The sequence below is a fragment of the Diospyros lotus genome, chromosome 14, assembly GCF_014633365.1.
Source record: "Diospyros lotus cultivar Yz01 chromosome 14, ASM1463336v1, whole genome shotgun sequence".
Classification (NCBI taxonomy): Eukaryota; Viridiplantae; Streptophyta; class Magnoliopsida; order Ericales; family Ebenaceae; genus Diospyros; species Diospyros lotus.
Genome location: NC_068351.1, coordinates 19,462,006 through 19,480,303, shown reverse-complemented (window position 1 = coordinate 19,480,303; position 18,298 = coordinate 19,462,006). Strand labels below are relative to the sequence as shown.

Below are 18,298 nucleotides of genomic sequence, written 5' to 3'. Positions count from 1 at the left end.
GATGCCTTAAAATTCCTAATGAATCATCAACTCCGTGTCGACCTTATCCTGTAATCGTTGCCTGAATCTTTTAGTTATTTCATTACTTATTTTTACATGAATAAGATCAAGTGTTCTTTCTCTAAGTTATTAAATATGTTAATACTTGCACAGTCATAGATGAAAGACAAAAGAAAAGAAGTAGTTCTCATGGTTGCCTCATCTTCTTCTCAGAAGAAATCTAAATCTAGAAAGAGAAAGAGAAGTGCAATAGGGGCCAAGAAGGGTAGCAAAATGTTAGAGACAAAGGGTAAGGGAGGTTAGAGCAAGGTTAACTGTTACTTTTGTGGACATAAGAGACACTGGAAGAGAAACTGCCCCGACTATCTGAGGAGCTTGAAAGAAAAGCGCCTTGAGGGTTAAGATATGATTCCTTCATTGTGTGTCATTGAGATTGATTTTACTATTGGTTGATACACTGCTTCTTGGATTGTGGATTATGGCATTTCTTCTCATATTTGTTTGTTTGCATAGGATCTCAGTCAAAGTAGGGCGCTTGGGAAGCGTGAGGTGGTCTTGAAGGTTGGAAATGGGGCAAGCGTTGTTACATTAGCCGTAGGACTACCTTTGTATCTTTACCTTTTGGGTGTGTGTTGGCACTGTATGATTTTTTACTTATTTTGAATGCGATTCAGAATGTTGTGTCTATTCTAGAGCTTGTAACTCACGGTTATACATTTTCTTTTACATGTAATGAATGCCATATTTTGTATGGTAATGTGTGTGGGAAAAGTTGTGATGGTAAGCGATCTGTACTTTTTGGAAACACATGTATGTGAATATAGACAAATGGTTGCTAGACCTAATACCATGGTAAATGAGAAGCATTCTCGAGATAATCATGTAAATTCCAAACAGTTGTGGCACCTTAAGCTAGGCCATATTAGCGAGAGTAAGCTTATGAAGTTAACTCATTAGGGTCTTATTTGTGATTTGTGTGCTGAACTCGGGCCAACTTGTGAGTCATGTATTCTCAAGAAAATGACCAAGTCTCCTTTTGTTGGATAAGGGAAAAGGGCTACTAAATTGATAGGATTAATATATTCAGATGTATGTGGGCCTATAAATGTGATGGCCCAAGGTGGTTATGTCTACTTTGTAAACTTTACTGATGATTTATCACGATATGGTTATATGTACTTAATAAAGTACAAGTCTGAGGTTTTTAAAAAGTTTAAAGAATTTAAGGCGAAAGTAGAAAACAAATTAGGAAAAAGTATCAAGACACCTCGATTGAATTGGGGTGGTGAATACTTGAGTACTAAGTTTGTTGATTATCTTAAGTTTTATGGTATAGTTTCACAGTATACTCCTCCTTATACACCATAGTTGAATGGTATGGATGAATGTAGGAATCACACCTTGTTAGACATGGTTCAGTCTATGCTAGTTACATGAATTTGTCTATTTCACTATGGGGATATGCTATTCTTACTACGATTTTTTTTTTTTGATAAATTAAGTTCCGACTAAATATATCACGACTACTCTATTTGAGATATGGGTTGGGAAACCATCTGGTCTTAAGCATGTTAGGATTTGGGGTTGTCAGGTGCATGTAAAGAGGTTAAAGATAGAGAAATTGGATTGTAGATTTGAGAAATGACGATTTATAGGGTATCTTAAAGATAGTTTAGGATATTATATGTATTTTCTGGCTGACATAATAGTTATGGTTGTTAACCATGTTATCTTCTTAGAAGAAAAGTTCATCCAAGAAGGTGGCATGGGGAAGAAAGTAGATTTAGCAGAAGAGGGGTCTTTTGTTCCATAGATACTTATACAAATTATTGAGCCAGGTGAATCGAGTCAGGTAGATCATCTGTTGGTTCCCCGTAGGTCAGGTAAAGTTCCTCATCTTCTGGATCGATGGTATGATTTGTCGATGGATGAGATACATAAATTGTTCTTGTATGTGGACAGTGACAAATTAGTTGACCCTATCACCTGTGAGGAGCTGATATGAGATATCGATGCCTTGAAGTGCTAGATAGCTATGGAATCTGAGATGGAGTCTATGTACTCCAACTAGGTTTGGATCTTAGTGGATCAGCTTGCAGGAATTGTTCATATAGGATGTAAATGGATCCTCAAGAGAAAGATTAGTGTTGATGGATAGGTTTTCACATATAAAGCTCGGTTGGTAGCAAAGGGCTATCGTCAGTGTCAAGGAGTTGACTATGATGAGACTTTCTCACCTGTCGCAATGCTTAAGTCCATCAGAATGATGTTAGCTATTATCGCTTACTATGACTATGAGATCTGGCAAATGAACGTCTTTTTTGAATGAATTTTTTGAAGAAGAGATCTATATGAAACAATCATGTGGATTTTAGTTTACTGATCCACGCCAAGTGTGTTTGTTGAAGAGATCGATTTACTGTCTGAAGCAAACATCGAGGAGTTGGAACTAATATTTTACTCTTGTGTTGGTTTTGATGATGAAAAATAAATTATTTATATCTTAAGTCAACTATATGGTTTTCAAACAAAAACCAATTTTAAATACCTTTGTGAAAATTAAAACCAAATGAATTACATATATGGAGATTTGTAAAAACAAGTATTAAGATTTAAAAGAATCTCCTAAATAATTTTTTTTTTACAAAATTAGTTTTGAACCATTGGATAAATGAAATAAAATATTTTCAAAGGCAAAAGACTATGCATGCTCTTTATAATAGATTGATGTTTTTGTTTTTGACATGATTTTAGTGATGAAATTCAATTGTATTTTATGATGGAATTACTTTATTAATTTTCATTCACTTGGTGCTTTAAATTTCTTTTATATGATTTATTAAGCACCAAAATTAATTTCATCATACAATTAAATGTCTGAAATCTTCTTATAAATTTCTTGATGACAATTGAAATATTATATTTCTATTTGATCAAAATTGTTGAATGAAAATTAAATCCAATGCCAAAATATCTTGTGATAAATTTCTTATCGAATTTTGGAATATTGTGTTTTTAATTGATTAAAAATGTTGAATGAAAATTACTTTGAGCAATTTAATGTTAAAAAACATGTGATAAATTTCTTGATGATATTTGAAGTGTTGTATTTTTATTTGATTAAAATAAAACAAGTGTAGTTGTTGGCCCTCACGTTTTGAACCCTTGTCACTAGCCAAGTCCAAGACTTTAGCAAAAATAAGGAACCACTTCTTCTGGAAGCTAACTTGTTTATTTATGTGCACAAACTAATATATATATATATATATAACAATCTGTCGACTAAATGCTTTCAATCTGTCGACTAACCCCTGCATCTATTGACTAATGCCTTCAATCTGTCAACTAATAGAATCCTCAAACTAAATCTGTCGACCGATTTAAGTCATCTATAGACTGATTAATTCGCAGAAAGCTTCCAATAGCTAGTTTTTTAAATTTCAACGGCTCAAAATGGCTAGTTTTCTCTTGAAGCTCTTGGGATGTCTATGTATACAAAATCAATGATGATCTAGAAGAGACGAATGGATGAAAATAAAATGATTTGAGCTTACATCTTATACTCATTTGTATTTATATTGATTGTGCTTCATTTTTCTCTCTTCAAGGCTTTGATTTTAATTTGTATCAATTCATTCAAGTCTTGTTTGTATTTTAACATATCTTGTAACTAAGAGATATATCTCTTAGATCTTCTCTTTATTATTCAATTCTTGTATTTCTTAATTTGTATAGCTAGAGGGCCTACTTTTGTAAGTAGGAGGTTGATTTCCTAGCAAGTGTGCTAGAGGGCCTACCTTAAGTGTAGGAAGTTGTATATCCTAGTCTTGACTAGATGGTCTACTTGGGTTCAAGTAGGAGGTTTTAGTGAATTGGTTTAAAATTCTTAGTGAGGAGTTAAGGTAGTGGATTAGGCTTGGTTTAAGCCAAACCACTATAAATATTTTGTGTCATTCATCTTTCTTGCTTTACATTCTTTAAGCTTTACATTTGTCACTTTATATGTTTTATGTTTTTAAATCACTAAAACCTCAATTGGATCAAAAAGTTTTTCAAGTTCTATTAAGTTTTTAAATTACCCAATTCACCCTCTCTCTTGGGTGCATGCCATAGCATTTCAAACCTATCAGGAACATCATTTTTTATCACAAGATCAAACAATTTGGTTAGGTGAGAAATCTGGATGAACCATATGTATATAAGAAGGCTAGTAGGAGCGACATTGTGTTCCTAGTCATTTATGTGGATGATATTTTAATTATGGATAATAGTATGGACATGATGATTGTTGTATCATATTTTTTGGTATATGAGAAAATGTGGTTAATGAAAAATCCTATGAAAATCTCATATCTCGAAATAAGTTTTCTATATTTTGAAACATGTATGATTAGTGTTTTGGCGCTAAAGGTCAAATGTTTTAAAAATCCTTTTTTTATCTCATCATGTTTCGAAACTATGTTTTTATATTTCGAAACATAGTTCTGTAGTGTTTATTCGAAATGCTCTTCAATATGATGTATTTCGAAACATAGTTTCCATATTTCAAAACATCAGTCTGCCATGTTTCTAAACTTGTTTCAAGATGTATATTAAAAAGAGTTCAAGTTTTGCTCAATCTATATGATGTATTTCGAAATCTATTTGAAATCTAAGCCTATGTTTCGAAACATATTTAGTATATTTCGAAACCTTTGTCAGTAGTGTATCCTTGTTCAACATGTTTTGAAATATGTTTCTGAAGTATTCGAAACCTATTTTTCATATTTCGAAACATTTGTATCTGTCAAAAGAATTTCAAAAATCTGTCATGTCTTTGCACTTTATTTGAAAAGCTATTTTAATAATCTATTTTTGAAATTATACCTATACCCTGATGTTCAAATTTCAGATATGTTTTTAAGTGGAGAATAAAACCAAATCATTTTGTTTTCTAAAGAGAAGTCTTCCACTCATTTTGTCTCTTTGTGCATATCCAGCTGTAAAGGCTATATGTTTCGAAACATGTTATGTGTGTTTCGAAATCTCTGTGTAAAAATGTGTTGTTTCGAAACCTGATAAGTATATTTCGAAATTTACTTTCTTATCTTGTCTCTAATGGTTATAATTAGTCAAAAGTGTATCCGTTTATTATATATATAAGCTCTTTGAAGACAAGAAGGCTCTCTCTCCCAAGTATACACAATTTTTACACATCTACAAGAGATTCTTGCCACAAGCACAAGTGAACAAAACTCTTCTAATGAACTCTCAAAGAAGTTCCTTTCAATCATTCCTTGGTGTGCATTGTGGTACTAACAGGAGAAGCAAGTCAAATCCAAAGCTCTCATTTCTTCAAGCTCTCCTCATTCCATACCAATAGGTTTGCTATAACTATTTGGTAAGGTGTTTTAATTATATTCAAAATTGTTGGGTTGTAAAAGATAAGTATTATTTATCTTGTTGTAAGGTTTGAATTGAGCCCGTAAAAACTCAGTGTGTAAGATTTTAGGGTGAACCTTGGTAAAACCCTTGGTGTCATTGATCGCTAGTAAAAGTGATTGTGGTTTGCAAATCCTTCAAGTGGGTAAGCTTGAAGGTAGTGGAGTAGGTAAGTGCCGAACCACTATAAATCTTGTGTGTACTTGATTTCTCGTTCCTACTTGTTGTTATTCTTGTTCAAGTTGTTTAAAAGAATAATTTTTGAAAATATAAAGGAGTTTTATTAATTGCAAATCAGTGAGCACTATTTTGAAACACACCTTAGTAGGTTTCGAAACATACCTGCCAGTAAGTTTGATTTCGAAACATACTCATCTATATTTCGAAAGATAAGTCTTGCGATAAGACAATCCTGTCAACAATATCCTTACAGGAAGACTCAACAACCTCTTTGTGGCAAGACCTAATCCTCTCGAGAATCTCCTTGCGACAAGACCCAATCCTCTTGGCAATATCCTTGTAAGGGCCCACTCCCGAATGTGCCTGCTAGCATAGGACATTCGAAAGGAGGTCATCACAAGGATGATATAGAACAATACCTCATAATAAACACACACATTTATCTATTTTCACGCAGCGGAATATCAATAACTTTCGTTACAAACCAATGTTGATACATCTAGGCTCTTAGGCCATACAAACCGAATATGAGGCTCTAATGTAAAACAACAATTTAAAATCTCATCAATCTTCCTCACCAAAACGCAACTAGGATCTCCGAGTTGAGTGCCTCTGTACACCACTACCCTTGGGTTGTAGTCCCACTGGACTCGCCCTTAATGACTGCTTTACCTTTACCTGGAATGGCATAAGAAGATCAAGTGAGCCACAAGGCTCAGCAAGTTCTAGTACAAAGGAGCAGTATGAAGAAAGAGAAATTATGATGATACCGAGAGGAGTGTACAACGACTTCATATCAATATTCAATTATAGAAGTCGGAAATCATATCTCATAGAATTATAAATTTCAAATTTTTGTTCATGTATAATCATACAAGTGCATACATCATAAGTATAAGTCCCATAGGCTCATAAGCCACGATGCAAAATATGCGTTAATCATCATATCAGTAAATCAACACATAATGTATTGAGCACAACCTGCCGGGCTATGGCCACCTCGTCCCGCATCAGGCGCTCCTAGGGTACCCTTTATTTCCGCGCAAAATAATAAGTGCGCTAAGAACATATATATATATATATGAGCATCATGTACATGTATGCATCATGTATGCATTTACCAGCAATGTAAAATTTAAATTCTCGTTCTCAATATACATTTAATACCATTGAAGAATGTTATGGCAAAAATTGTTATTTTTCCACCATACAATCGCTCTAATACATTAAGTAAATGTTTAATTAATATTAATAAAAATTTTCGGATGGGTACTGTAGCGGGGTACTATACGGATACGGTATGGTACTGTAGCAAGATACTGTATGTATACTGTACGAATACGGTATTATACTATAGCGAGGTACTATATGGTATTGTATCGAAATACTGTATAGGTACTGTATGGTACTGTATCGAGATACTATATGGTACTGTATCGAGATACTATATAGGTACTGTATTGAGATATTGTATAGGTACTGTATGGTACTGTATTGAGATACTGTATAGGTACTGTATCAAGATACTGTATGTATACTGTACGAATACGGTATTATACTATAGCGAGATACTATATGGTATTGTATCGAGATACTGTATAGGTACTGTATGGTACTGTATCGAGATACTGTATTGAGATACTGTATAGGTACTGTATCAAGATACTGTATAGGTACTGTATGGTACTATAGCATCCGAATTTTTCACACATTAACTTGATATTTTTCCACAATTTCATGGGACATTCGGGTATAGACATTAATTATCCAGACATCATTCACATATAAGATATACCAATAAATATACTACAATGAGCAATGAAGGTGAACAAACTCCCATCATAATGGAGGCGAAAAATGCCATTCACAGAATAATATTGGGGTGAATCAAACCCCTTTTGAGACATCAAATAGACTCACAATATTTAGGAATTTTTATACTATGTAGATAATAAAAAAAAAATTTAATAGAAATGCTATACATGGAAGGGGAGAAAAATAAAGGAAGAAGAAGAAGGGATACTTGCCTGAGGATGAATAAATCAAGATGAAGCACCCGCACAGAAGCTCCAATTGCCACAGAAAATTTAACAGAATAGAAGCAGTAGAGGAGAAAAAGAATGCGTATCAGATGAGGAAGAAGAAGAGGAAGGAGAAGAAGAAGAAGAATAGAATAAGAAGAAGAAGAAGAAGAAGAAGTCGGGAGGGAGAAGAAGAAAAGGAAATAAAGATGAAGAAAAAGAAGGTGTAAAAGAAGAAGTGAAAGAAGAAAGTAGGAGTAAAGGAAAAAGAAGAAGTAAAAGGAGGAGTGAAAGAAGAAAGGAGAAGTAAAAGAGGGAGTGAAAAAAATAAAGAAGAAGTGAAAGAAAAGGTGAAAGAAGAAAAAGAAATGGGGGTTGGGAAATAATGATGCGTAGATGGTTTTTTTTTTTTTTTTTTTTTTTTTTTTGTATTGGGCTTAAGCCCAATAAATGGCCCATCTTCTATTTCCTTAAAGGCCTAAGCCCAACTCTTAGCCCACTTGCCTTAAATAAATTGAAGCTCAACTCATTATCCCATCCATTTAATTTAAACTCATACATACAAGCCCATAGATCTATTTCAACATTAAGAATCAAATTTGCTCAACTTATATAAAATAATTAAAATAAGTTAATATATCATTCTAAAATTCTAAACCCAATAATGGGTCGTTACAGTTTCTCCCCCCCTTCAAAGAATTTGGTCCCCAAATTCCTGTCTGGTCACTCGAATAGCTGGGGGAAAAGACACCTCATCTCCTCCTCGCGCTCCCAGGTAGCCTCATCTAAAGAGTGACGCTGCCACTGAATTTTAACAAATGGAATCGATCGATTTCGTAGCACTTTCTCTTTCCGCTCCAAAATACTAACAGGTTTCTCCTCGTATGTGACATCCTCCTTGACTTCTATAGTCTGATAGTCGATGATATGCTGGGGATCCGACACGTACTTCCTTAACATGGACACATGGAAGACATTATGAACGCCAGCTAACTGTGGTGGCAAGGCCAACCTATAGGCCAAAGGGCCAACTCGTTCCAAGATTTCAAACGGTCCAATATAGCGAGGACTAAGCTTCCCCGACACCCCAAATCTGCGTACGCCCTTTATGGGCATCACTCTCAGCCATACGTGGTCCCCAGTTGAGAACTCCAAGTCTCGACGTCTTTTATCCGCATAGCTCTTTTGTCGGTCCTGTGCGACCTTCATTCTAGCCCTGATAATCCGAATCTTTTCTGATGTCTGCTCAACAATCTCTGGCCCCAATAATGCTCTGTCTCCAATCTCCTCCCAACAAATGGGTGATCTACACGGTCTGCCGTAAAGTGCCTCATAAGGCGGCATACCAATACTAGAGTGGTGACTGTTGTTGTAAGCGAATTCTACTAGTGGCAGATGATCATCCCAACTACCATGGAAATCCAACACACATGCCCTCAACATGTCCTCTAATGTCTGGATGGTCCTCTCTGACTGTCCATCTGTCTGAGGGTGGAACGCGGTACTAAACTTTAGCTTCGTCCCCAAAGCATCTTGCAACGCTCCCCAAAAGTGTGAAGTAAATCGAGGGTCCCGATCCGACACGATACTAAAGGGAACTCCATGTAATCTCACCACTTCCTCCACATATAACTTCGCAAGGTGGTTCAAACGGTAAGTCTTCTTAATCGGTAGGAAATGGGCTGATTTCGTCAAACGGTCTACTATCACCCAAATAGCATCACACCCCTTCGCTGTTCTTGGTAGCCCTGACACGAAGTCCATGGATATGTTATCCCACTTCCACTCTGGAATGGGCAACGACCGTAGGAGACCTGCTGGTTTTTGATGTTCTGCCTTAACCTGCTGGCACACTGCACACTGGGATACATATCTTGCCACATCTCTCTTCAAACCATCCCACCAAAACTGCCTCCGTAGATTCTGATACATCTTCGTCGTGCCGGGGTGAATCGTATAGCGGGACTTATGAGCCTCTGCCAAAATCTCGTTCCTGATCTCCGCATCATCTGGTACACAAATCCGATCTTGGAATAGTAGCATCCCATCGCCCCTTTGGCTGAAACCCACTGGGGAAAACTTCCCCACATCTGCCAAGATCTGGGCCAACTTCACATCGTGTGATTGTTGTACCCTAATCTGTTCCATCACATCAGGTTGTACCCTTAGGTACGAACAATACCCCGTAGGTCTCTCTTCGGGTCCAGAGATAGATAACTCCCCCATCTGACTCAAAAGCATCCATTCCTGGGTCTTCATAGCCGCCATATAAGCCCCTCGGCGACTCAATGCGTCGGCCACCACGTTGGCCTTCCCCGGATGGTACAAGATCTCACAATCATAGTCCTTCAAAAGCTCCATCCACCTACGTTGCCTCATGTTCAACTCCTTCTGGGAGAAAAGGTACTTTAAACTTTTATGGTCAGTATAAATCTCCACCTTCTCTCCATAAAGGTAATGCCTCCAAATCTTGAGAGCAAACACTACTGCCGCTAACTCCAAGTCATGGGTAGGGTAGTTCACCTCATGTTTCTTCAATTGTCTCGAGGCATAGGCATTCACTCGTCTATCCTGCATCAATACACATCCGAGACCTGAGTGTGACGCATCACTGAAGATGGAAAATGTCTCTCCACTCCTAGGAATAGCCAATACTGATGCTGAGGTTAGCCTCTTCTTCAACTCCTCAAAGCTACGCTCACAAGCCTCGTTCCATTCATACTTGACTCCCTTCCGAGTCAACTTTGTCATAGGAGAGGAAAGCCTAGAGAAACCCTCAATGAATCTTCTGTAGTAACCTGCTAGCCCCAAAAAGCTCCTGATGCCGGTCACTGTAGTCGGTTGTGGCCACTCAATCACTACCTTCACTTTTTCAGGGTCTACTGAAATACCCTCACCAGATACTACGTGTCCCAAGAAGTCAACCTGTCGCTGCCAAAAATCACACTTACTGAACTTGGCATACAACTGCCTCTCCCTCAGCCTCTGCAATGCCAGCCTAAGGTGGGTCTTATGGTCCTCCAAACTCGGCGAGTAGATGAGTATGTCATCAATGAACACTATAACAAAGCTATCCAAATACTCTCTAAACACCCTGTTCATCAAATCCATGAAGACTGCCGGGGCATTAGTCAACCCAAATGGCATGACCACAAACTCGTAATGGCCGTACCTAGTGCGAAAAGCAGTCTTCTTTACATCTTCTTCTCTGACCCTCACCTGATGGTATCCAGACCTCAAGTCAATCTTCGAAAAGACGGATGCTCCACGTAACTGGTCCAACAAGTCATCAACACGGGGGAGGGGATACTTGTTCTTCAACGTCACCTGATTCAACTGCCGGTAGTCAATGCATAATCTCATGGATCCATCCTTCTTCCTCACGAATAAAACTGGAGCACCCCAAGATGAGGCACTCGGGCGGATGAATCCCTTCTCAATCAATTCCTCCAACTGCACCTTTAGCTCTTTCAATTCATTTGGAGCCATCCTGTAAGGAGCCCTAGAAACTGGCTGCGTACCTGGTACTAAGTCAATAGAGAATTCAACCTCCCTCGATGGCGGCAATCCTGGCAACTCTTCAGGAAATACATCGGGAAATTCACAGACCACCGGAATATCTGGCAATTCCATCTTGTCCTCATTACCAGTCGTCACTAAAGCCAAATATGCTTCGCAACCATGTCGCATTAATTTCTCCGCCTTCATCACCGAAATCAAGGGTGTGGAGCTCATTGGTTTAATGCCTCTATACACAACAATTGGCTGATGAGGCAACTCAAAATGAATTACCTTGTGCCGACAATCAACCTTAGCATAGTGTTGGGATAGCCAGTCCATGCCCAAAATAAGATCAAAATCTTTTATGTCTAGCACCACCAAATTCCCCGGAAACTCCTTATCGTGCACCATGATTTTACAATCCCTATACACCTCACTACCCACCATTTTCGTATCTCCCGGAGTAGTCACAATCAAATAATATGGTAACAATGTACTGGAAATTGGAATATGACATACCACCCGAGGTGCAACAAAAGAGTGTGTGGATCCCGTATCAAATAAAACACAAACATCAATATCATATAAGGATAAGATACCTTGCACTGTGTCTTTCCCTTGCTCTGCTTCAGCTGTAGTCAAGGCGAACACTCGCCCCTAGATGTGGGGTCTATCAGCATCTGCGGTGCTCTGTCCTGATGGTAGTGCCAATGATGGTGCCATCCCCTGAAGTCTAGGTACTGACTGCCTCTGCCCAGATCTATCACTCTGATACCCCGGCCTTTGGCCTCCTCGCTGAGGTGGCACTGAGCAAACGTTGGCCTTATGGCCCTTGCGCCCGCATTTAAAACATGTCACCTCCTGGCTACCTGCTCTACCTGACCCTTGAGGGCAGTCCCTCTGTATGTGCCCCGCCTGACCACAAGTGTAACATGTCACCCCTCTGTCGTAGCGGCATGGGTCACGATGCCTCTTTCCACATGTCTTGCATGGGGGGATGTCTGGCGTGCCTCTCGAAGGCCCTGGTGCACCCTTCCTCTTCCTGTCATTGCCCTGGCCCTGGGCTGAGCCTGACCCCCTAGAAGCTGTCAGGGCTGCTCTCAGCTCGCTCCTCTCCCTCTCAATGATGTATGCCCGATGTACCAGTGTAGAATAGTCAGTGAACTGCGCACCTGCCAGCTGAAATCGAATCTCCACTCGTAACCCTCTCAAGAACTTGGTCGCTTTCTTCTCATCAGTGTCTACTAACTCGGGGGCAAAGCGTGCTAGGGAGGTGAACTCCTCATACTGAGCCACTGACATGTTGCCCTGGGTCAACTCGATGAACTCGTATGTCTTCTGGCTACGAACCCAGGCGGGAAAATAATTGGCGTTGAAGAGCTCCCTAAATTCAGCCCAAGATGGCTCCCTGTTCCTGAATCGCAGTCTGGCCGTCTCCCACCACCTCTCAGCTGCTCCCTGAAATAGGTATGTGGCCAGCTGTACCTTCTGTGCATCAGTGCATCCTATGGTCCGCAGATGTTTCTCTATTGCCATCAGCCACTCTTCTGCAACCAGAACGTTGTTTCCCCCTCTGAATTCTGATGGCCTGAGTGCTATGAAGTTCCTCACCAACTGACTGCCAGCATTACCATCCATACCCTGAGGCTCGACCTCCTGCTGCACTGGGTTCGACGTCTGACCACTAACATTTTCTTGTAAGACTGGCTCATTCCCTGCTACCGGCGGCGCCTGTCCTGTCCTGCCCTGATGGGCCATGAATTCCTCGAAATGCCTCAACATGGAAGCCATCGTGCCCCTCAACTCAATAACCTCTTGGCGCAACTCTGCCACTGAATCTGTAGGAGTAGGCGATGCTGGGGGTGGTGTAGGGTTAGGTACAGGTGCAGGCTCCGGAATGGGATCATGACCTGGAGCAAGAATTGCCCGGTTGCCTCGGGCTCGTGTCGGCGGCCTTCCTCGACGTCCACTCATTTCCTGTACAACCAAAAGACCTTTTAGTACTCCATCTTAACTTAGTCTCACTAGACTACTAAACACACATCTACTCTACCCACCAATCCTAAGTGTACAGAGACTCTCCTCACTCCTATACCTAATCGCTCTGATACCAAAACTGTAAGGGCCCACTCCCGAATGTGCCTGCTAGCATAGGACATTCGAAAGGAGGTCATCACAAGGATGATATAGAACAATACCTCATAATAAACACACACATTTATCTATTTTCACGCAGCGGAATATCAATAACTTTCGTTACAAACCAATGTTGATACATCTAGGCTCTTAGGCCATACAAACCGAATATAAGGCTCTAATGTAAAACAACAATTTAAAATCTCATCAATCTTCCTCACCAAAACGCAACTAGGATCTCCGAGTTGAGTGCCTCTGTACACCACTACCCTTGGGTTGTAGTCCCACTGGACTCGCCCTTAATGACTGCTTTACCTTTACCTGGAATGGCATAAGAAGATCAAGTGAGCCACAAGGCTCAGCAAGTTCTAGTACAAAGGAGCAGTATGAAGAAAGAGAAATCATGATGATACCGAGAGGAGTGTACAACGACTTCATATCAATATTCAATTATAGAAGTCGGAAATCATATCTCATAGAATTATAAATTTCAAATTTTTGTTCATGTATAATCATACAAGTGCATACATCATAAGTATAAGTCCCATAGGCTCATAAGCCACGATGCAAAATATGCGTTAATCATCATATCAGTAAATCAACACATAATGTATTGAGCACAACCTGCCGGGCTATGGCCACCTCGTCCCGCATCAGGCGCTCCTAGGGTACCCTTTATTTCCGCGCAAAATAATAAGTGCGCTAAGAACATATATATATATATGAGCATCATGTACATGTATGCATCATGTATGCATTTACCAGCAATGTAAAATTTAAATTCTCGTTCTCAATATACATTTAATACCATTGAAGAATGTTATGGCAAAAATTGTTATTTTTCCACCATACAATCGCTCTAATACATTAAGTAAATGTTTAATTAATATTAATAAAAATTTTCGGATGGGTACTGTAGCGGGGTACTATACGGATACGGTATGGTACTGTAGCAAGATACTGTATGTATACTGTACGAATACGGTATTATACTATAGCGAGGTACTATATGGTATTGTATCGAAATACTGTATAGGTACTGTATGGTACTGTATCGAGATACTATATGGTACTGTATCGAGATACTATATAGGTACTGTATTGAGATATTGTATAGGTACTGTATGGTACTGTATTGAGATACTGTATAGGTACTGTATCAAGATACTGTATGTATACTGTACGAATACGGTATTATACTATAGCGAGATACTATATGGTATTGTATCGAGATACTGTATAGGTACTGTATGGTACTGTATCGAGATACTGTATTGAGATACTGTATAGGTACTGTATCAAGATACTGTATAGGTACTGTATGGTACTATAGCATCCGAATTTTTCACACATTAACTTGATATTTTTCCACAATTTCATGGGACATTCGGGTATAGACATTAATTATCCAGACATCATTCACATATAAGATATACCAATAAATATACTACAATGAGCAATGAAGGTGAACAAACTCCCATCATAATGGAGGCGAAAAATGCCATTCACAGAATAATATTGGGGTGAATCAAACCCCTTTTGAGACATCAAATAGACTCACAATATTTAGGAATTTTTATACTATGTAGATAATAAAAAAAAAATTTAATAGAAATGCTATACATGGAAGGGGAGAAAAATAAAGGAAGAAGAAGAAGGGATACTTGCCTGAGGATGAATAAATCAAGATGAAGCACCCGCACAGAAGCTCCAATTGCCACAGAAAATTTAACAGAATAGAAGCAGTAGAGGAGAAAAAGAATGCGTATCAGATGAGGAAGAAGAAGAGGAAGGAGAAGAAGAAAAAGAATAGAATAAGAAGAAGAAGAAGAAGAAGAAGAAGAAGAAGTCGGGAGGGAGAAGAAGAAAAGGAAATAAAGATGAAGAAAAAGAAGGTGTAAAAGAAGAAGTGAAAGAAGAAAGTAGGAGTAAAGGAAAAAGAAGAAGTAAAAGGAGGAGTGAAAGAAGAAAGGAGAAGTAAAAGAGGGAGTGAAAAAAATAAAGAAGAAGTGAAAGAAAAGGTGAAAGAAGAAAAAGAAATGGGGGTTGGGAAATAATGATGCGTAGATGGTTTTTTTTTTTTTTTTTTTTGTATTGGGCTTAAGCCCAATAAATGGCCCATCTTCTATTTCCTTAAAGGCCCAAGCCCAATTCTTAGCCCACTTGCCTTAAATAAATTGAAGCCCAACTCATTATCCCATCCATTTAATTTAAACTCATACATACAAGCCCATAGATCTATTTCAACATTAAGAATCAAATTTGCTCAACTTATATAAAATAACTAAAATAAGTTAATATATCATTCTAAAATTCTAAACCCAATAATGGGTCGTTACAATCCTGGCTGCAAGACTTGTCAACCTTCAAGAATCTCCTTGTGACAAGACATAATCCTCTCAACAATATCCTTACAGGAAGACTCAACAACCTCTTTGTAGCAAGACCCAATCCTCTCGATAATATCCTGACTGCAAGACTCGTCAACCTCCTTGCAGCAAGACCCAATCCTCTCAGCAATATCCTTGCAGCAAAACTAGATAACATCATTGCAGTAAGACCTGGCAACACATTTTCCTTACGGCAATACAATACATTTCCTTGTGGCAACATAGGGATTTTCCTTGCTGCAACGCATCCTTGCGATAAAAGGCAATGGATCTTGCGACAACTCTTCTTGGCAAGGTGGCAGCACAAAGGGTCTTGCGGCAACTCCTCTCGACAGCCTGGTTCTTCTCTCGGCACTCATTGCAACATGGTTCTTCTCTAAGGCAGCATGGTTCTCCCGACAATTGCTGCATCTCTCTCGGCACTCTCTTCCTTCCCCAACGTAAATCTCCTCTCGGCATAGCAAGCAGAGCAACACTCTCCTTCCCGACAACTTCCCGCTAGCCCCGTGGCCGCATGGCCTTTCTTTTGGGTTGTTTCTAGCCACCTAGCTTCCTCTCATCTAGCCACGTGTGCTCCATGCCACCATTTCCTTCCACACACAAGCAATACACATGCTGCCACCATCTAATTACAATACTTCTATAATATACAAGTAATATGCAATCCAATTCCTCAAGCAAGTGCCCATGGTGCCCCACGTTTGTGGTTCCTTGGCTTGTCCCCTATAGCCTTCAATTACAATTCACCTAGGATAAATATATAATATACACGTACTTATATCATACTTTTATATAAATGACCGTAAGCCATCCCTCAAGCACAAAGTGCCATAAAGGCCCCGCGCAATGGCCTATTTCCTATGTGTTACACATGTCTCCCTAATCCACCAAGCAAAGTCCATCCAAAATATACAGCTTAAATGCATCTAAGTGTATTCAATTGCATATAATATTCAATTGCAAGTCCTTTCTACATGCAAAATACTCGATGGGCCCCACGCCCTGATCCTTGCCATTTCCTAATTGAATTGCATAACATATGTATATTGCATGAGTATAATTGATTAATTATATAATATGTATGTAATTAATTAAGTTAAGTAGGGTGGAATTAATTAGTCGTATTGCAACTTCTCCCGAATGAATTAATTGCACAACTGGGATGTAATTTCAAAGATATCATACCTAATTTAGAGTAATAGACAACATCTAGAAGCATCTTCTGTCACCCTAAGATTTTGCCCAGGCAAGCTAATAGAGGCTAAGAACCTGCTTCGAGAGCTCGTCGTAAGATCCATCTTCTCCCAAAGGACTCCCTAGACTATTTAGTCCTCTAAGGGAGGATTCCTCTTAAACCCATCAGAATTAGGCCACACTCACTGCTTCTTTTATTTATTCGTTAATTGCCTCTTTTATTTATTACACTATTTTTTCTCACGTACTGACTTAAGCATCGGAGAGCATACACAGGTGAGAAATCCCTGCGTATTTTTGGCAACAACACAATCAGAGACCGAAGTTACCTGATGTACATTTCCACAAGTAGATAACTGTCAGCTCTTCACCTTGCTCTGTTGTAGCTCCAGTGTTCCCGCATCACAAATTCTAATTGTTGTATTTTTTGCAACAACACAATTAATGGTGATCTAAGAGATAACTCTCTTAGTTACAATAAAGCACAAATATAAGAATCAAAGCATACAACAAATGTTGCAAGAAATACACTTTGTCTTTGAAACAAAATTGAAAGCTTAGAGAGATGTAAGGTGAGATATTAGTTTGAGCACATGCACTTCTTCATTAGTTCTCCCACAAGATCCTTTATGCTCTATTTATAGCTTTATGGTTGGCCGAGCACTTAAATTCAATTTAATGACCATTGCCCCACATTAAATGTCTGAAAACTAGTCTTTTTAAGGATGTCAAAATATAAAATGTCGATAGATTGATAAAGAAATCAATTGTTTCTTTCAAAACATTTGAAAATTCAAACAAAACTTAAAAAATACTTGACTTTTTTTAAAAAGAAGTAAACTTGAATAAAAAAGAAATCGACATATTAGCATATAAAGTCGACATTTTTGGTAAGAAAGGTGACACTATACAATCACTATCAACTGTATTTAAACTAAAAACACTTGGATTGAGAGCATGAATTTTCTCTATCGACAAATTTTAAGAATTGTCGACTGATTTATATCAAAGGACAAAAGAAGTCGACTAATTTTGTAATACCTCAAGAGCCCAGAGAAAGGTAGTATATATAGAGGATAAGTAAAGAAGAAAACAATACCAGTTGGATACCTTTTGGACTGAATGTAGGCAAAAGAACTCACAGATTAAGCGTGTTTGAGCTAGGGAAGCTCAGGGATGAATGACTCTCTGGGAAGTTTGTGTAGGCCCATCAGGGTAAGTTGTTACGGTCCTTCTTATCGCTCGATGCGGGATGTTATATGTGGTATCAGAGTCGACCCAGACCGTGTGTTGGGATCGTGTACTAGCCAAAGCCTGGGGGTACTAGACTAGGGTACTAGCCCAAGGCTGGGGGTACTGGACCAGGGACACTGGACAGGGGAGAGTTGGGACCAGTTGTAAGGTCGCATGATGAAGACGTCATGTGTTCAAGGGAGGAGAATGTAATACCCCAAA

At 38.8% G+C, this 18,298-nt stretch overlaps 1 protein-coding gene across 1 annotated transcript; it reads right to left on the bottom strand.

The window, feature by feature from the left end:
* Positions 1 to 8,173: 8,173 nt before the first annotated feature.
* Positions 8,174 to 11,760, bottom strand: LOC127789782 (uncharacterized). Its single transcript, XM_052318771.1, has 3 exons — positions 11,039 to 11,760; positions 9,908 to 10,825; positions 8,174 to 9,154 (listed from the first exon to the last, which is right to left on the bottom strand). Exons 1-3 carry the CDS (start codon positions 11,568 to 11,570, stop codon positions 8,346 to 8,348), a joined length of 2,259 nt encoding a protein of 752 aa, XP_052174731.1. The 5' UTR covers positions 11,571 to 11,760; the 3' UTR covers positions 8,174 to 8,345.
* Between the last annotated feature and the right edge of the window lie 6,538 nt (positions 11,761 to 18,298).